A 20,548-nucleotide genomic window follows, 5' to 3' on the forward strand; every position below is an offset into this window, starting at 1 on the left:
GATTCTAGTCCCATTCTCTGCGTTCATGTACCAGTTTCTTCATGTGTCCCAAGAAGAGTCTAAATATTCAGCCTCACCTGGTCTTGGTCATCAATTAATGTTCAGTGGTGCGGGTTTCCTGACTGACTGACCACCTTCTCACCTTTATGAGGCTTAAGGAACATATGGTTGATGTGCCTTGCCCACTTTTTATTTCCATGGTCAAAGTGGAGAAAGATGAGTGGAAGTTCTCCAGGAAGGGTGGCCAACATCCTGGCACCTCCAAGAGAGGAGTAATTTTGCTTGGTGCAGTAGAGAATGTTTGTCAGGTTGCAGTTTAGACAGCCTCAAGTTGGAGGCCGGCATTGAGGGCAGATGATTCTGTGAACTTTGATACGCTGTTATGGACAGCCTTTGAGCACCCACAGGTGCACGTCCTGTGCAGAAAACAGAAACCAGTGCTTTCAAGATGCTTGTGAACCCAGTGGAGCAAAAGAAGCGGATTCTGTGTCTGCCAGGAGGTGAACACTTGGCTCTTCACGGAATTGTGTCACCTGATTGTGCTGTGCTTTCTGACCTGTTCGACTCTTCCCTCTAGTAAAGAGTGCTAGAGCCAGCTGGGTCTCACAGGACTCCTACACTTCCCTCAGGGTTGAGGAAAGTTAATCCTTGATTCAGTCTGAAGACTGGCTTATAAACCTGAGTGTGAATTCTTTTTAGAGCACACCAAGACATGTACAATTAACCAGGTTTCCACAGGTTCCTCAGATCCTTGCTGTGGAATGATTCCCCCAAATGCGATTAAGAACAGCAGTTTTCCAACTTCAGTGCAGGTCAGGATCACCTGTGAGTTTAACATACCGCTTCTGGGCCCTATCCTCAAAAGCTTCTGATTCAGCAGGTTTGGGGTATGTTCTGAAATTTTGCCTTTTTAACAGATTCCCAGGAGATCCTGATGCAGCTAGTCATGGGACCACTCTTTGAGAACTACTGGTTAAGAAGATTGTATGGTAGAGCAAGCTCTCTGCAGTTCCTGACAGTCATTCTGTGAGCCCGTTAGTCTAGTAAACATTTGAGAGCCTACTGTGTGGCAGGCACTAGAACTTGGATGCAGTCATTATTATGAATAAGGTAAGGCAAGGCCCCTGTACTCCAGGCTGCTTACATTTTTGTAGAAAAATGGGGGATAAGGTATATGGTCTGGAGGATACCAGACCTTAAATAGTTTAGATAGTGCCAAGTGCTCATGAAGTAAAAGGAACAGTCAAGTCAGTTGTTTTCTGGGGGACAGTGTATATTAGTCTGTGAATTGAATGTTCTTCCATGATTTCTGTTCTGTGAGGTTTAGTAACCTGAGGGTTGACTTTCATTCCTGAAAACCTCCATATGAATAATCAGAGAACTCTTTCATCTGGATACCCAATGTATCCAATGCCAACTAACCCCTGTTCTTTCCGCAAACCTCTGCCTGTGATTTTTATTATAAAGCCCCTGCTTTCTACAGTTCCAAGAGCATAGCTGTTATTCAGTTGCTCCACTATAGTTGAAGGGGGACTTCCTCCTGGGAACAATGTGAAAGCACCTTGATCCCCTGTTAATGGATTATCTCCACTTAAGTCATCTTTCAGAAAGAGATGGAAAGATACATTCTTGAAGGAAACGCTGCCTGCCTTCAAGCCCAGGACACTTGACGTTGGACCTCCTTGTGAACAGCTCCCCTGAACTTCATTTCCCTGTGGCTTGCTTTAGCCCTGCCACTACTCTTGTCATTAGGAAGCACCTTTGATCCTGAACTCCTTAATACAGAGCTGAGACAGGACTGCCATACCCAAAGGGTGACTAAAAGGGTAAAAGAGAGTTCTGTGAATCAACCTAGACAAAGTTTCCAAAATTAATTATAGCTACTTCTCTCTTGGACCACCCATCCCTATTCCAGCTCTCATGGGACCCCAGCGGAAGAGAGCCTTGTCCCCTGTCTTCTTGCTCCTGGCCTGCCCTGTAGAACTGGAGCCATCTTTACTCCTTACTGCCCCCAGAGGCCTTTCCAGGCCCCTCCAAACCCATGGGGAGCAGCCAGGTGACTGATTTCTGGCAGCCACCTTACACCACCACCTACCCCTAGGGTACAGCCTTTGCAGGCCTCAGCAAAATCACCATGCCTGAATACAGTACAGTCACCACTACTGTCAAACAGCTGTGACACGAAGGAAAACACCTCCGCACCCTCCCACTGTGGTGCTGCGGCTGTCTTCCCTCGCTATCAGATGGTCCTGAAGGGTTTAGGAAGTGGGCGGGGCTCTTGATTTCTTTGGCTGGTTTGGCCCTGACACTAATGGATTTCCCACGGCCATCCAAATTGACTGTGGCATTCCTTGTTCCAGTCTGCATATTCTGCGTTAGCTGTGGGGTTCCCAAGAAGCACTTAGGTTGCCTGCTGAGGCAGCGGGACTCTTCTGCAAGAAGACAAGCCTGGTTGCTCAATGTCTGAGGCTGTGTTGACATGTGCTGTGTGGCTTTCTCCCAGCTGACTTGTCTTTGGGGTAATGAAGTTCAGGGGACTTGCCAATTTTGTAGCAGACCCACTCCCCAAACAAGATGACCGCCTCCAGGTTGTAATGTCTTTTCCTAAGATGAGAGCACTTGTGCAAGTTGAGAATCCAGAGCTTCCAGAGAGAGGAGGTGGTCAGCACAAAGAACTCAGCCCCCACCCCTGCCCCTTGGCTCTTCCCTTCTTCTTTTAAAGGTGCAAGAAGGACCAGTCCCAGCAGCCCATCACCAAAAATGTCACAGAGCTGACTGCCCTGCAGCCCAGAACCAGGTATCTCTATGCAGCACACTGGCAGGAGAGAAGCCATGCTAGATGTCCCTTTCTGACTGATACAGGACGTAAGTCTGGACTGCCGTGTTGTACTCCATTAAGAGAGCACAGCATTAACTTTTAAACACCCAGGTGGAAGTGGTGGGCAGGGAGAGAGGCTGGGCTTCCATTCTGCCAAGTGAGGCCCTACCTCTGCATCCTGATTCCTCTTCTGAAATTAAGAAGCAAGAATGAAAAGCCTCCATATTAAAATGAAAAGATTTGAAATTAAGATCTTAGTTCAAATCCTAGCCTTACCACTTCATTAGCATGATCTCAGCGCCCATTTGCAAGTGTGTGAAATGACCAGTAAAACATTAATAGTATGGTTTTGCAGAATAAGACAAATTAGAGCACTAAGAAAACTAAAAACTCAGAAAAATGGTAGTGGTTACTACTGAGGACTTAAAGCCAGGAACTGAGCTACTTCCCGTTCAAACTGAAGTATGCCCCCAGCGATGGCAACAGGAGCAGCTATGCCCTGGACAGCAGCCCCCTGGCAAAGTCAGTGGCTTTCTATGCACAGGGCGGCAGGCTGTAGCCATGGCAATGGGCCTTGTGCCTTCCTTGGTACTGCCAAACCCAGTGGGAACTTCAGAGGCATGCAGAAGCCATTGCCTCAAAGCATCCCTGATGCCCAAATGTATGAGACTTGAATGTGGGGACGTGGGTGTAAGCCCTAGAGGTCAATTTCCCTTTCACTGTCCAGTTTCTATGCCTACCCTAGTAGCCCTTGTGCCCAGAAAAAAGAAAGTCACATTCATTTGACACTGTGGTTATTACCACTTTCACACGAGATGGGTTACTGACTCTCCCAAGGTCACACAGATCTGATGCCGAATCCTGCTGTTGCAGTCACACTCCACTGTCTTGAGCTTCTGCTATCTGTCTTGTGGAGGTGTCACCTAACCAGGTGTGTTGTGCTGGGTTCTGAAACTGCTGGTGAGATCTGCTAGTGAGGATCAATGAAACTGAATGGCAACAGTTGAGTTAAAATCCCCAAATAAAGTAGTAACAGAATCTGTCTCCAGGGAAGGGAAGATGGTCATTGAGGAAGGAGATAGTTCATATTTTAACTTTATTTTATACCATGTGCTTGTTTTACTTAATTCAAAAATTGAATTTAAAAGGATATACTTAAATATTTAACAAAGTATATTAAAATGAGCTAATAAACTGGGGTAAGTAGAGCTTTAACAGAGAGATGGAAAAAGGGCCCCCATCCAGACCTTTCTTGTGAAAAACACAGGAGTGGTTGTCATGCTCTAGGCACCAAAGGACCCATCTGTGAGGCTTCCTTCCCACAAAGACTGGCCTCAGGAAGGAGGAGGTGGGCATGTACACCAAGGTCCTCCACTCTGACAGCCATCACCCAAGAGTCAGGGAGACACACAGAAGAAGAGCAACGCAGAGACTTGTACATAAGGCCAAAAAAAAAAAAGCTACAGGAAAGCAGAGATGGTGCATTAGTGCCTCTGGCAACAGGCAACTGCAAAGTCCTGCCTGGCCCTCTGCTCAGAAAAGTTTGTATTTCAAACTGGTATTTACTCTCCCAGTGGCAACATGAAGCCATGGAAAGAGCCTCAGCAAGTCAGCCCCTTTGCAGGAAGCTCCAGACCCACGGTTCTGGGGTGGGAGTACGATGGTTGCCATTCATTCATTTACGCCTCCTCCCCACCTTAGCGAGCCTCCCTCTACAGGAGGAGCTGTACACTCAAGTGTCTTGTGGTCCAGCAGAGAATTGCTGTAGACAATGAGATCAGGGCCAAAGTGTCTAACTACTTGGGTCAGGCTAGGAAGGCTTCAGGGATGGAAAGGTGATAGGAACTGAACTTTCTGGGTTAAGGAGTTTGCCAGGCAGACCTGGAGAGGAGGGAACAACCAGGACAAGCAAGGAGACTGCAGCAGATCTAGTTCCAGTGAGAGAAAACGAACTTTGAATCAAGGCAACCCCATCCAGAGACGTGTACTAGAAAGAGATTAGGAGAATCTCCATCTTGGTCACTTATGTGATTCCCTAGTGACAGAAATGAGAGTTTCTCAAATACCAGAGTTGCCACATCTCGAGCAGTGACCCCAGATACCATTTGGGTTACTAGATCAAGAGGCAGACAGTCGGTCTGGTGGACAAATTAGGTGACTAGGCCGTGACTCCCCAACAAGCAGGGATCCAGAGATGAGTGGTTTTGGACGGCAGCGTGAGCTTTGGACAGGGCCAACAGACTTTAACACGTGGCCTGGCGTCCGCGTGTCCCCAGGCTGTGATCTAGGCCGCTAGCGACTACCCACCAACCTGAGCTTTGGTGGCCCGGGACACATGGTGTGGGCGATGTATCCTGGAGAGAGAGGAAGGAACCGGCATTAAAGGCCGCTCCCCAGGCTGCCCTGAGGAGGCGAAAGGGAAGGCACTGTAGCCACAGTTCCAGGAAGGTCTTGCCCCCCTGCCCCCGGGATGCGTTCCGGCCGGCCTGGCTGTGCAAGGTCGGGGGCTTTGGCTGCAGACGGATTAGGTCTGATCCGATTAGGACCTGGGAGGTCCACTTCGCCCCTTTGCCTGGCGCTGTCAGCGACCGTTCCGCCCTCGTGGGGACTCGGAGACCTCCCGGAGCCCCTTCTCCGCCCCGAACACAGGGTTGGCGCAGAAATCCGAGAGGCTCCGTGCCCCCCGGGGTTGGCTCACTGCCACACCGCGGGCTCGGGCTTCCGCCCCCTGCGGCCCTGCCGAGCCCCGCCCCGAGCCTGCGGGTGTCTGCGCCCCCGCCTCCTTGCTTGTCGCTTGGCGGGTGGGTTCCTCGCGGGTGGGGGCCCCGTGCCAGCCCTCCACGGGGAGGGCGGAACCTCGGCCCCGCCCCGCAGGTCTCCCGCCAGTGCACCGGCAACTAACGCCACCCGCGGCGCTGTGCGCCTGCACCCGCGCTACCCAACGTCCGTGTGTCTCCGCATCCAGAGCCGGGGGTCTGTCTGTCCCCCTGGCAGGCGGACTGAGCAGGGCAGGCGTCAGAGCTACGTGCGGCGGGGCGGGCGGGGTGGGGGCGGCGCAGAGCGCGGCAGCCGCGGCGAGGGAGGCGGGGAGGCGCGGCGCGCCGGGGACAGCGGCGGACGGCGGCGGCGGCGGCATGCGGCTTCTCCCGTTGCCCATCGTGGGCTGATACGCCCGCAGCACCGGCGGGAGGCGCGGCGGCCGGCGAGCCGAGGGCGCAGCCAGCCGGGCAGACCGCGGACAGCGGTCGGGACGCCGCGCCATGGGTCGAGCCGAGGGCGGGGTCCCGGGTCGGGGGCCGCCGCCGCTGCTGCTGCTTCTGGGGGCCACGCTGGTCCTCGCCACTGGGGCCGCACCGGGTAGGTACAGACAGCGACCGGGACCCCAGCAGTTCTCGCGCCCCACCCTGAGCCAGAGTCCCACTGGCTTCGGGTACAGGCGGAGTCCGCGAGCTGTGGCAAGGGGGCGGGGCAGCGCCTTGCCTGCAGCCCGGGCGGGGGAAGGGGCGCAGGAGGAGATGGGGGACTTGGGGGAGGCCGAGTGGTGGGTGGCAGCCCCGGCTCTGGTGTGCGGACCCAGGTGTTGGCTGGGGGAGGGGCCTGGCGGGCGGAGCCTGAGGGTGAGACTTCGAGGCGGGACCTGGAGGTGATGGGGGGGCGAGAGGATGCGAGTTCGGGGCGGGGCCCTAAGGGTGCGACTTCTGGGCGGGACCTGGAGGTGGAATGGAGCCCCGAGGGTAAGATTTATGCCAGGAGCTGGAGTCGGGGGCCTCCCTGGTTAGACTGCGGGTGTTGTAGGGGGCGGGGCCTGAGCGAGGAAATGTTTGGCTGGGTGTGTTCCCTGGCTGATGGGGCGGGCTCGGGGCGGGACTTAAAGATGGGGCGTGGCCTTGGGAAATCTTGAAGCTGAGGCTTAGGGCTGGTGGGGGTCTGGGAGAGCAGCCGCGGCGGGGCGGGGCGCAGCCTAAGGCCCTACCACGCCCGCCGCCCTGACGCCAGGCCCGTCTCCCTCCCGCCCACAGTGCGTGAGGCGAGCAGAGCCGTCGAGGCAGACAGGCAGGTGAAGAGAGTCCTGGCATGGGAGCCGCGTGCTAACGACACGCGGGAGAAGGCCGGCCCACCAGCAGCTGGGGAAGATGAGACCTCTCGGACTGCGCCCGGCGGCGAGCATGCGGTGATGAGCCCTGGGGTCGGGCCAGATGAGGCTCTGGAGGCATCGGCGGCGGTGACAGACACAACCTGGCTGGAGGCGGACAGCCCAGGCCTGGGCGGAGTGACGGCAGAGGCGGGCAGCGGCGACACCCAGGCCCTTCCAGCCACGCTCCCGGCTCCCGACGAGGCCCTCGGGCAGTCATCGACGCCCCCCGCCACCCCCGAGGCTACAGAGGCCAGCGGGCCACCCTCCCCCACCCCTGGCGACAAGCTGAGCCCAGACCCTGAACTCCCCAAGGAGAGACCCTTGGAGGTTTGGCTGAACCTGGGAGGCAGCACACCTGACCCTCATGGGCCAGAGCCCACGTACCCCTTTCAGGGCACACTAGAGCCCCACACGGCGTCAGATATAATTGACATCGACTACTTCGAAGGATTGGATGGTGAGGGCCGTGGCGCCGACCTGGGGAGCTTCCCCGGGTCTCCAGGTACCTCAGAACACCACCCTGATCCTGAGGGAGAGACCCCTTCCTGGAGCCTGCTTGACTTATACGATGACTTCACCCCCTTTGATGAGTCTGATTTCTACCCTACCACATCCTTCTATGATGACTTGGATGAAGAAGAGGAGGAAGAGGAGGATGACAAGGATGCAGCAGGAGGCAGAGACCTGGAAGATGAAAATGACTTTCTAGTGCCCACTGAGAAACCTGGTTTGGGGCCCGGGACAGGCCAGCCCACCGGTCGGTGGCATGCTGTCCCTCCACAGCATACTCTGGGTATGGTCCCCGGCAGCAGCATCGCCCTCAGGCCCCGCCCAGGAGAACCAGGCAGGGACCTGGCCCCAAGCGAGAATGGCACTGAGTGCCGCAGTGGTTTTGTGCGACATAACGGCTCCTGCCGGTCAGTGTGCGACCTCTTCCCAAGTTACTGTCACAATGGCGGCCAGTGCTACCTGGTGGAGAACATAGGGGCCTTCTGCAGGTAAGGGTGTGGCAGGCAGGTTGCCGGGAGTTTGTCAGAGAACTGCTGGAGAGGGCATGGGAGGCTGTCTCAGCAGAGAGGGGAATGTGACAGGCACAGCTTCCCAGAGGTTGTGCATTCACAGAAATCCCAGGTCAAGGGATAGTCACAGCAAATATTCTATAGAATTACATCTTACGTGCACTTCCTGTGATCTCATCACTAGGAGAGTTTCCTCAGAAATAAGATTGTGTATTTCCTCTAAGTGTTGTGTCCTTTACCAAACCAGTAAACTGTAGAGGCAAAACGAAGGGACTCGGCTAAAGATTTTGGAAAAGGCCTTTGCTGGCTTGAGGACAAGTTCTTGTTGGCGAGTTCTGACTAAACTAGTAGAAGGCGTAGGCCCATAAACGTACTGGGAGGAGAGATAACTGCTGACCACTCCCTCTGAGCCATGTGTGTGGCAGGAGGAAGGCCCTGTGACCCTGTGGGGCACATGCCTGGGGTGGCACATAAAGTCACAGTGAAGACCTTCTCATTGGGAGCAGACCCAGAGAGCAGCCACTAGAACAGGTCAAGTCAAGCAGAGTGTCTTTCCTGGCATAGCAGTTGTGGGGTTTCTTGACTTTGGGTAGTGGCTTTGCCCCTCCTACCTTGATTGTTGTCTTCCTGGGGATACCCAATCCAGCGTACTTTAAAGACCCAGAGAGTTTAGTGTCAGAGTAAGGATATTGTCTGCAACCACCATCCCATGCCTCATCAGTAATTACCCCATACACCTGCCGTCACGGCAAGGTAGTTAACCTGCCGGAGAGCTCACTGGCTTATTCTGGAAGAAGCACAAGTCCGGGGTGACCTGGGTGGTTTGCTTGTCTCCATCCTTTACAGGACCTAGAAGTGGCATGGAGGCCTCAGATTCTTCCTGGGACTTGTTTCCACTGGTCCTAGGAGGAGCATTTCTGTAATCTGGGTGTCTCTTTTTAAAGTGTCATTCCTGATGTCTCTTTTTCTTGGTCTCTTTGGAGGTATGTGAGGACTTCAAATTTCTGTAGGTCTTAATGTTCTGGTAGAAGAATAACATACAGAATGCATGAATGCTGCACCTTTGGCATTAAACCTTAAGTTCCAGTTGCTTCCCATGAAGTTCTTCTTCCCTATAAATGATCATGACTTTAGCGTCACTCATATAGGATGTGTCCACACGGTTCTGATTGGAGTTGTCCAGCCATTGCCAAAAAGAGGAACTGTGATCAAGAAATTATGGCAACGAGACCTTGCTGGTTGGTTAAGGGCTACCAGAAATATGAGGAAACCCTGTGATTTTGCTCCTCAGCCTCTAGTTGGGGGGACTACAGTAATGATTTTAGCCTGGGAACTATGGAATCTGCAAAATCGTAATCTTCCAACCTATTAGGGGCCTGAGTTTTCACCTTCAAAGTAAGCTCCCTATCAGAGTATGAAATTTGGAGCCCTTGCTGCCTCTGGAGAGCTAGACAGTTCCCAGAACCTCCTGGAGCTATCAGAGGACTCCCAAATGGAAGAGTAAGTGTGTCTTCACTGAGCAGCATGCCTGTACTGACCATGGATCCTCCAGTGGGTCCTGCCTGAGAAGGGCTTCACACAAGTCCACTCCAGCTCCCCTTGCACAGCTTCCATCCCAGGATCACACTGGGCCTCTCTACCAGAGATTCCTCCTCTGGTGGGTACACCCAGGCCCAGCCCTGGCTTGGAAACTGTTTTGCATTCCACTCACAGGAGGCTGCTGAGCCCTTGGTTGCATACTGCAGCATGCCTTTGTCTCTGTCACACCGACCACTGCAGAGAAATGAGCAGAGCTATGGCAGAACTTCTCTAGAATGGTCGGTTAGAGGGATCTTCTTTCCCCGCCATCTTCCAACAGCCCCCCACGACTGCAAAGCGGCAGTTGGAAAAGAGAATTCCCTGCTAGCCTCGTATCCCTGCCCTGTTCTAGGTGTGGAGTACCTAATTCTTCCATGCAAAATTTCCCCATTTATGGACCCCTTTCTCTTGTCTGTCATTCACCCTGAGGTTCATGTCCTCCCTCCTTTGCCTGCCTCTGTATCCTTCCACATTTTTCCTCTTTGAAGCAGCCTGGTTCCCATGGAAACAGCAATGTCACTGGAAGAGTTGGAGCCTGGGAATGTCCCAAGGGCAGGAGAAAGTCACTCAACGAAAGGACTGAAACCCACCCAGAGGGTTGATTCTCACTCTGTTTTCATGACAGTTCTCATGGTAGTAGGACTGGAAGCTTTAGGGGCAGCACTTTGGGGGCTGCAGAGATAAGGGAGAATATACATCTGTCTTTGTGCTTGTCCTTGTCTGTCGCTTCCTTATTTTTCAGTGTCTGGTTAGCCACGTGAACTAGATGGGACTGCAATGCCACAAGATAGGTTTTTCACGTTGTGTAGGGTGGATCCTACTACTTTGTAGCTGTAGCTCCTATTGGTCTTGTTTTCCATCTTTTTTTTTTCACCAGAGCCCAGGGGGGTTGGGGCGGTCTGGGGGTGTGTGGGAGAATCCTGTGATTATTCTCACTGAGGTGGAAAACGAGGGTTCCCTTCCCTCCTCGAAACTGAGTTTGCTCAGTTTCTCAGCTCCCCGGCTACCTCATTTGTGTCACGAACCTCTTCATGGAATGGTTGTAAGGACAAGGCAACAATAGCAGCCATAAGGTCTGCACAGATGGGGGCCCCAAAGTCCCACTAGGAGCAGGCTGTTGAGGGAAGTCCTGGGGTCAGGGGCCAGGCCCTCAGTGCGGCCACGGCTGCCAGCCCATCGCCTCAGTCTCACCCTGTCACCGCTGCAGGTGCAACACGCAGGACTACATCTGGCACAAGGGGATGCGCTGCGAGTCCATCATCACTGACTTCCAGGTGATGTGTGTGGCCGTAGGCTCGGCCGCCCTTGTGCTGCTCCTGCTCTTCATGATGACGGTGTTCTTCGCCAAGAAGCTCTATCTGCTCAAGACAGAGAACACCAAGCTGCGCAGGACCAAGTGAGTCTGTGACAGCCAACCCCACCCCATCTGACCGAGGGATGTGGTCCTGAGTGTTTCTGGCACCTGCCCTCCATCCCTGGTTGTGTTTTCCATACCAAAAATTCACCCGAGTGTAACCATTCCTACACAGAATGTGCTGGAATTGCAGCAGAGGTTAAGCCCCTGTGGCACACTGCAGCTGCCCAGCACCATTCCTCACGTGCGTGCGTGCGCACGCGCACACACACACACACACACACCGCTGTATAGAAGGTGCTTAGAAAAGGTAACCTGAGTATAGCAGCTCCCAACTCTGGTCAAGTAAGTCACTGTGCTCGGTCCCCCACCCCCACCTGACTGCACCTGCTTCCGGGGTCTCTGACAGCCAGTGGCCAGCGTGAGGATTTCGCTCACAAATCAGCATGAAGTGACTCCAGCTCCCTCAGATCTGCCGTCACTCAATACCAGCTTCTCCTCAGTGAGAGGGTCTAGCACTGCAGTGCGTTGCTTTCCAAACTTGTCAATCCTTGGTCCAGGCAGAAGGGCAGAGGACTCAAGGAAGCCCTCCTAAGTAGAATGTGGGGGATGGTGAGACCCCGGCCCTCACTTTCTTCACTGTGGATTCTAAGGGCCGTGTGGGGATATGGAGTCTCATTTCAGCTCTTCTCTTAGCAGAGGAGTGACTACTGTGCACATGTGAGAATCAGCATGCATTTACCCTTTAAGTCCACGCTTGAACACTCAAATGTGACCTTACACACTATGAGAGAATCACTGTGATCACTAAGCAAAGTAAAGAACCTTCTGAAATGTCACAGAAGGAGGAGACTGGAGTTCAGCTTCCTCGGGACCCAAGAGACAATTTATGCAGAACTGCCCCCCACCCCCCCTTTCAACCTGTTGTCCAAGTAATCCCCTCCCCCTGACCCGAGACTCCCTCCAGAGAACGTGACCGAAGGACTTGCCCCGGGTCCTGGGAAAAGGACAAAACGCCATCTGTTGCTCCTTTGCTGGGTGAACTCGTGAGATGTGCAGACGCCAGCAGCTCTCTGCAGCCTTTCAGCTAACCGTTGTGGGCCTGCAAGGGCCTCTGCATTGTGCCTGTGCATTGAGGCAGGGCTGCATCTGTGCCTGTGATCACAAGCCAAGACCCTTGGCTCCTCATGCTGACACCAGGGGGTTGGGGTGGCGGGGAGGGTCAGGGTGGGGATGGGACCACCGATCAGGGCTGCTGCTGATAGGAGAGAAGAAGCAGCTGCCAGGCGAGTGGAGAAGCAAGAGCTGAGACCCAGGGAAGGGCCTCCTTCTAGGTCGTCCTCCTGTAGCTGGTTATGCGTTTTGTGCAAAACGTGGCTCCCGCAGCCCTTCAACTCAAATGGCGCCTCCCTTTTTTCCCTCTGCATACCTTCCTTCTTTCCCAAGCCTGGTTACTGCTCTGAAAATGCTACATGTACCCAGTGCACTACAGATACTGCTGCAGTTTATTGATTCTAAGATACACATTTTTTTTCACATATTAACGTCTCTGAAACTGGATTGTGTCTTACAGTCGCTGGCGTCTTATAACCACTGTTGGCCTAATGGCAGTCATGATGTAGTTGTAATTGTCTGGCATGCACAAACGTGGTCATAGCTGTTCATATCATTGTCAGTTCTTTATCTAAAGTCTAAATGAGCTCCTTAAAGTGTGTAATAAAAACTCTAGGAGATAAGAAAGCATTGGATCATGGTTTAAATTGTAGAAGATTTTTCTTAGTGGTACATCAAATAGTGGTGCATCTGTGGCATTTGATGAAATACAGTACCTGACCCATGAAGCTTCTATCAGATTTCGCTGTGATCGTTTCACTTACATTTTTCCCTTCTCTCTTCTGTCCTAACCAGCAAATTCCGGACCCCATCTGAGCTCCACAACGATAACTTCTCCCTCTCCACCATTGCCGAGGGCTCTCACCCAAACGTAAGGAAACTTTGCAACGCTCCCCATACCTGCTCCCCCCATGCCTGTGCCTTGGCTCTCTATGATAATGTTATCTGTCAGGTAACTTGTCTTCTTCACATCTGTCCTTGTGCAGGTTCCAGCCCCTGGCCACATCTCTGGTCCACTTCAGAGTGTGGAGCCACCCTTCAGAGCTCTGAGGATCAGGATAGGGCAGGCAGTTGGGGCCATGAAAGTGAGAATAAGGGCGTGATGGTGTACCACTTCCCGGACAAGCAAAGTTATACAAAGTACAGAAGATCTGTTTCTAGGATGACACATGATTTTTAGCTTCATCTAGGCTTTAGAAGTCTGATTTTTGTCTTTCTATTTTCTATATCAAGGAGAAAGGCTCCGCTTTCATTGCTAGGGAATTTCCTGCTGGTCATTGAAGCAAATGGTGGTTGCTCTTTGGGATGAGTGGGGAAACCTCTGGAATGGCTGGGAAAACAGTGTCTTTGACACTGTTTTGAGGACCCTAAAAATGAGCAGGCTTATATACATTGGTTACGGCTGAGGTAAGCACAAAACACTTATGGTAAGGTGGAAGCATAAGTGTAGGGGTAAATCTGCCCTTAAGAGTATAGGCTCATAAATATAAGTTGAAACCCAATAAAGGTCCCAGTAGACCATTTTCTAAAGACACTGGCCCAGTGTGTTATCTGGACCAGACTAACCAGTCAAATACTCGGTACTGTCAGAATTTCAGAAATAAAGCAGAAACCATCCAAGCCCCAAATCATATCAGATCCAAATGCAAGAATTCTGCACATGACACAGGCTCCATACCTCGAGGTAAATGCATCATTACACAGATAATGGAGTGAAACTAAGACTTTTCAGATGGAAACAGTGGAGTTTAAGAGGAAATTTTGAAGAAGTTCTTTGAAATAATGGACCATAGAGTATAAGAGCTCACAGGGGCCTTCACAGTCTAGGCCAGTGCTGTCCAGAGGGACTTTCTGTGAGATAGAAAAGTTGTGTGTCTGTACTGTCCACTACAGCAGCCATCAGCTACCTGTGGCTTCAGAACTCTCAGAATGTGGCTAGTGCCACCATATTGGACAGCACAGATCGAGACCATTGTCTTCTTTTTATAGGTGGGGAAAGTGTAGCCCCAGAAGGGGAAAGAGAGAATAATAGTACATGAGACCTTCCTTGATTACCAAATCCCAGAAAAGAAAAGCTTGGCCTGGTGGAGGAGGAGCAAAGGGGTCTATTTAAAATAAGAAATGAAAGAGGCCAATTTAGGATAATTTTTTTAAGTCTTTGATATAAAGGGTAGAGAAAGAACATACTTGGTATGCACCAAGATATTAATAAGTTCAAGGTGGACATAATAACCAAGAGAACAACATGTCTTGTAATCGCTGAGATTGGTAACCACTTTAATCAACCCACAAGGATATAGGATGAGCCTTATCTTGGGACACCCTATCCCTACCTTACCAGGCCCCTTGCAGTGATGTGCATTTAGTTGTCATTTATGGACTACTAGTGAATGATGGCCTGCCATGGGGTCTCTCAGGTCCACTGTCTGATCTGCCATCTCGTACATGTGAGACAGCAAGCCTGACCCATACAGTGGTGCCTGCAGTCAGGGTGTTTATTGTCCATGGAGTGCGAGGGTCCTTAGCAAAGTTTCTGACTCATGCATTTCAGGCACCCTTGTTATGTCCACCTTTCCTCTTCACAAAGATGGAGGGGAAAGAAATAGCTCCTCTTGGAGGCCTTGGTTGTATGAGCCAATACAAAGGTTTCCAGTTCTTCTTGGCTGAGCCAACTTTGTGAAAGCAAGGCATTTGTCCATGAAAGCTGCCACTGACCTTGAGTTCAGAATATGGCAAAACAGAGGGGCTTCCCTGGTGGTGCAGTGGTTAAGAACCCGCCTGCCAATGCAGGAGACATGGGTTCGAGCCCTGATCCGGGAAGATCCCACATGCCACGGAGCAACTAAGCCCGTGCGCCACAACTACTGAGCCTGCACTCTAGAGCCTGCGAGCCACAACTACTGAGCCCGTGTGCCACAACTACTGAAGCCAGCCTGCCTAGAGCCCGTGCTCCCAACAAAAGAGTCCACCACAATGAGAAGCCCGAGCACCGCAATGAAGAGTAGCCCCCACGTGCCGCAACTAGAGAAAAAAGCACGTACGAAGACCCAATGCAGCCAAAGATAAATAGATAAATGAATAAATTAAAAAAAAGAATATGGCAAAACAAAAATGGAATGGAGCAGGGTGGTCAGCCATGGTAGACTCTGCCTGAGAAGGGCCATGGGGTTGTCTGGGCAGCACTCGGGGCATCCCTCAGCGAAGTCGTGCTCTCTAGCTCCTCTTGGATCTTGAGGGCCATTTCCACCTGGCATCCTTCCCTCAGCTTGTGCCCCAGGACACATGCTGTCCTCTCTGCCAAGAGAGCATGTGAGGGGGTGACTCTCCTGTCCAGCAGGTGGATTTTCTACAAACTTCATCTCTAATTCCCTCCACCCAGCCCAGAAGTCAGACTCGGTCATAGTCAAGATCTTGTGGGCACTGACAGTTAAGACAGTTGCCGCTTTATGATGAAGTGGAGCCCTAGCCCTTGCTTCAGCCACCACAGTGGTTGCTTACAAGCGATGCTAGCAGCAGGATGAAAGTGAGAAAACCTCCAGGTGAGCTAGGAGCTGAAACGAGGGCACCTGAGTCAAGCCTGCTCATTTAGTCTCCCCATCCCTCTCCCTTCACCCCTCAAATTTCCTTGTTGGTTTTGGCATCTCCTAAAATTTTGGAGAGTTTTATTTATCTTAGTAGAGGGGTTATTTCTTTTACACAAGTCAAGGAGATTGAATGGGTCATTTTCCTACCCAGTTTCAGTGATCTCTATAAGCCACACTCTGAAAAGATTTCAAACAAACAAAAAACCATGCTGCTTTGGATCTGGTGTGGGAAGGGTCCGTGGCTGGTGTCTGTGTAGGGGGCGTGTCCCTTTCCTTTGCTACATGCATCGCTCTGTGCTGTTCCTCGCCTGGGCCCTCTGGACTGACCTGGGGCCCTGTGGCTGGTGAGCCAGCGGCTGAGTGCGTGTGAGTCTTCTGGAGCTGAGCAGCCAGCCTAGGAAAGGAACTTCGGGAGGAAAAGGAAAAGCCCAAAGCTCCTCAGCCCCTGCTGTTGAGGTTTGCCATTTTCCAGGAGGAATGGCAAGTGTGTAGGAAGCCGGGCGCTCTCCAGCTGCACAGCATGAGTGAAGTCACCTGAACTCCACGGGCAAACTGCCCAAGTGCTGAGAGCCACCCTGTTGGTTCTCACAGCTGTGCTGTTAGAGCAATGCATGGCTGTAACTTGGTCCTCCGGCGATTTGACAGACCTTCCAAAATGTCCCTTAGTGTTTCCCACCGCCATCCCACCCCCCAGTTTAAACCTTTCTTACTTCCCAGTCTCTGTTTCTTCCATGTATTTGGTAAAACACTGACTGCCCACCCCATTCTGATAGAGGCTTGTGTCTGGACAAGTAGGCGTCCAGGCCTGAACCCCTGGCTGAAGGATGCCCATGCGGCTGGGGCAGAATGCCAGAAATAGTTCCCAGGACTTAGCCCAGAGGGAAGTCCAGTTCCCTCTTGATGAGGGACTTCCACCAAATCAAAGGTGCATAATCCTTCTGCTGAGGGATTCAGCAACCCTAGGCTTAAGAGGATGGAGTTCTGAGGGAAACACTTGGACTAGGATAGCTCCATCTTGGTCTAGACACGCCCTCACCCGTTCTACATGTTGAAGGTACTTAGCTCATCTCATAGCATTGTCTGGATATCTGTGTTCCTTATTTTTAGGATCTACTTTTTCTTCTTATTGACCCAGAAGGCAGCTTTCTCATCTGTCCAAATCCCATAAGCCCTCACGGTGCCAGTTTTAATTTGGGTCCCCACCCTCATGGCATCACAGTTTTGATGCCCAGGTCTATAAGACTCACTAAATCCACTTTTTTCACATTATGAGAATATCCCTGTGCCCCTGCATCCCCCCAAGGTGTGTGTGACGGGGCGGGAGTGGGGGCAGTTATCTTGAAAAACATGAAAGTGATTTCCATGCTTGTAAGAGGAGAGGTGAGTACAGGCCATCCTGTTTTGCTTCAAGTTTTGCTGTGATCCAAAGTCCATTCTACTCAGGGTCTCAAGCAATCATGCCCAGCGTCTTCCTCCACACAATACAGAAGTTCTGCCTCATTCTGCTTCCCTCTGTATAAAAAACCTGTGTGTGTGTGTGTGTGTGTGTGTGTGTGTGTGTGTGTACAAAATACACCTAATATATCAGGGCAATCTTTCCATCTCAGCACATATACATTTATGCCATTGAACAGTTTTTTCTAAACCTCTGCAAGCAGTGGTAGAAAATATCAAGTGCCTATGCGTGCTGTGCGCAGCTGCCTTGCTTGAAACCTGCCTCAGCACAGGATGAAGTTCATTTCCTCTTGTGCTTGTCTCACTGGAAATGGGGAACATGTGTTCAGCTGTTGTCTGTAAATTACTGCTGAGGTCTTTGAAACTCTATCAGATTGTTCTGTTGAAGCTGGTCTTCTGGGAAAGTGCTAAGTGAGGCTGGAGCAAGGGGCAGGTAACAGTGATTTCTGCATGCACGGTACGTTTAAACACCCGTAGCAACTGATGTAGGCCTGGAGCCTTTCCCTACTTTCCAACTAGTCACTTGCCTGATCTCGTGCCATTATGGGTCAAATTCAGTAGCAGGGAGCATGGACAAGAGCTCACAGTTTTTTGTGTTTTTTTAAATTTATTTATTTGTTTATTTTTGGCTGCGTTGGGTCTTCGTTGCTGTGCGCGGGCTTTCTCTAGTTGCGGTGAGCAGGGGCTTGTCTTTGTTGCGGTGCATGGGCTTCTCATTGTGGTGGCTTCACTTGTTGCAGAGCCCGGGCTCTGGGTGCACAGACTCAGTAGTTGTAGCTCGCGGGCTCTAGAGCGCAGGCTCAGTAGTTGTGGCGTACAGGCTTAGTTGCTCCGCGGCATGTGGGATCTTCCCAGACCAGGGCTCGAACCTGTGTCCCCTGCATTGGCAGGTGGATTCTTAACCACTGCACCACCAGGGAAGCCCAAGCTCACAGTTTTGTGGAGAATGCCCTGGTCCTTAAGCACGATGAGTACCTTGAATTTTGGTTAAAGCAAAAAAGGTCTGAGCTAGCTGATCAGATAGGGACTTTACCCTTCTTGCCATCCATGAACCTGCCTGGGTAGCTACACGACCTCTTTGATCAGCACAGTTCCAAGCACTTGAGAAAGAACTGAGGCCCATTGAGTCGCACAGTGTAAAATCCCCTCAGGCGGTCCTAAAGGAAAAGAGTAGTGGGAAGGCAGGCACTGCTGTAAGAGTTCTCTGAATGCAGAGCCGGAGCCCTGTGTACTGGTGTGGGTTTCCTGAAAACCTTTAACAAATTCACTTCAGGTTCAGGAAATTGTCATAGGGCTGCAGGCAGCACACGTGGATAGGCAGGAGGGCACGGGTGCCAGTCAGAGATGGGTCGTGAACCAGCAGCACAGGGCTTGGATTGAGGAAACACCTTGTCAGTTAGCATCTTTTGGTAGATAAATTCTGATAGGAAGAGGCTCACACATCTCCAGTCTCTAGTCAGAGAACATATATTTGCTGTGGGGAGAGAGGCCCTAATTTTACCGGGAACAGCTCTGCACCTGACCACAGTCCAGTTTGTGCCCTACTGAATACACCGACAAGTCATGTTCCTGATCAAGACCTTTTTGTGAGAGCAGAACTCAACAAGATGGAGGGCCGTGTGAAGAGGGGCCAGGCAGAGCTCACCAACAGGTGAGGCTTTAGAGGGACCAGGCCAGGTATTAAAAGGGACTGTTTCTCCCCAGTCTCTGCCAAAGAGAAAACCTCACACTGGCCTAAGTTAAAGGTATTTGTAATGAAATTACCTGTCAAGGTTTCATCTATATCTGGCCAGTGTTTTTGAGGGTGTTGTTCCTAAAAAGTAGCTGCTAATGAGTCCCTTTGGTTCATTCACGTCTCAGAGCTTTTTTCCTTTTTTCAATTATGATTCTTTCAGCCAAATTGAAAAGTCTGAGATGTTATTTGATCCCTCTACCCACTGTCTCCTTGCCACCCCTCCCTCACCTTTTTTTCTTCTTTCAGGATGATTCTAGTGCTCCCCATAAAATCCAGGAAGCTCTCAAGTCCTGCCTGAAAGAGGAGGAGCCATTTAACATTCAGAACTCCATGTCGCCCAAACTTGAGGGTGGCAAAGGTGACCAGGCCGACTTGGAGGTGAATTGTCTTCAGAACAACTTAACCTAAAGCAGAGCAAGAAGAGAGGAAATGGGGGTGGGGGGTGGGGGGGGAGAAGAATTATCTCCTCTTGTACAGAGTATTTCTTGTAACCATTTGTTAAACTCCTTTCTTTTTTCTGATCTCATGGCATGCTTTGGTGTATTTTGTACAGGAGGGAAAAAACACAAAATATGCAAAGAACCTAAAGAGAATTGCATACATTGGATTGTTTTGTCTGTGCTGTCTGTACATTGCTTCTGCTGCTGTGATTTCTAAACCTATGCTGTTATTCAACTGACTTTTTTTTTTGTACTTTGACCCACCTTTTTTTGAAATACCAGTAAAAAACAAAGTTCTTGAAATAAAACTTTTTAAAAAGCCATTTTCCTGATGTCATTTTTTCTACTCCCTACCCCTTCGTGTCAGTTTGAGTTGAATTCTTCCCTTCATTAAAGATGTGTATTTATACGAGTTTGAAATCCCAGAAATGGTCTACCATCACTTCACAGCTTGTCCTGTGTCCTTCTCGCTAAAGAAAGGACAAACTGGAAATGTGGGTAACTTAGGCAGCATGGAAGGAAAATCATTAGTCTGGGGAGCCTTTCAGCACTGATGGGTCGTCTCACTTGGGAGAAGTGTACGTGCGATGCTGAACCATCCGTTGATACAAGGCGTATCCTTTACACACATGGCACACCTGTATTAGTTTCCTGGGGCTGCCATAACAAATTACCACAAACTGAATGGCTTCAAACAGCAGAAACGTATTATTCTCTCACTGTTCTGAAGGCTAGAAGTCTGAAATCAAGGTGTCAGCAGGACTATGCTCCCTCAGATCTAGGGAAGCCCTATCTTTCCTTCTTTCATAAATATTTATTCAGCACATACTCAGCCAGGTGTTATGGTAGGTGCCAGGAACTCTAGATGAATAAGATAGACCCTAACCTCAAGAAGTTAATGGTGTACTTGAGAAACAGTCTTATAAACAAATAATTATAATACAGTGTGTCAATACTTAATAGAGGTATATACAGAGCTGTGAGAGTTGGAGTTATGAATTCAGAAAGGCTTCAAGGAGAGAGGTTTAAATTGGACTTTGAAGGATGAGGGGGCATTTTTCAGGAAGATGCAGGAGAAGACATTCAAGGCAGAGGGAGAATACTCACAGGAAAGTCGTGCTATGTGACTAGAGATTGTGAGAGAGAGAGGTCTTACATGATGAGGTTGGAAAGGGCAATTTAGGACAGATTGCCAGGGTAGACGATGGTAAAGGCAGAGAGAATGGGGATTGTAGCAATCCAGGCAACAAATGAGGATGGATTAGAGAGAGTGTTAAGAGTTCAAATAGCCAAAATTACTGACTACTGGTGGGGAGA

The 20,548-nt window shown here is 50.8% G+C and overlaps 1 protein-coding gene across 2 annotated transcripts; it reads left to right on the plus strand.

Annotated features, from left to right (window-relative positions):
* The first annotated feature begins 5,946 nt into the window (after positions 1 to 5,946).
* CSPG5 (chondroitin sulfate proteoglycan 5) lies at positions 5,947 to 19,507 on the plus strand. 2 transcript variants are annotated; one of them, XM_081246795.1, is made up of 5 exons: positions 5,947 to 6,175; positions 6,838 to 7,951; positions 10,758 to 10,946; positions 12,813 to 12,888; positions 19,038 to 19,507. In XM_081246795.1, exons 1-5 carry the CDS (start codon positions 6,079 to 6,081, stop codon positions 19,197 to 19,199), a joined length of 1,638 nt encoding a protein of 545 aa, XP_081102921.1. In that variant the 5' UTR covers positions 5,947 to 6,078; the 3' UTR covers positions 19,200 to 19,507. The 2 variants fall into 2 exon arrangements, with proteins under 2 accessions (XP_081102921.1, XP_081102922.1); XM_081246796.1 differs by lacking the exon at positions 10,758 to 10,946.
* The last annotated feature ends 1,041 nt before the right edge of the window (positions 19,508 to 20,548 follow it).

The sequence above is a fragment of the Mesoplodon bidens genome (assembly GCF_964165515.1).
Source record: "Mesoplodon bidens genome assembly, chromosome: 10".
NCBI lineage: Eukaryota > Metazoa > Chordata > Mammalia > Artiodactyla > Ziphiidae > Mesoplodon > Mesoplodon bidens.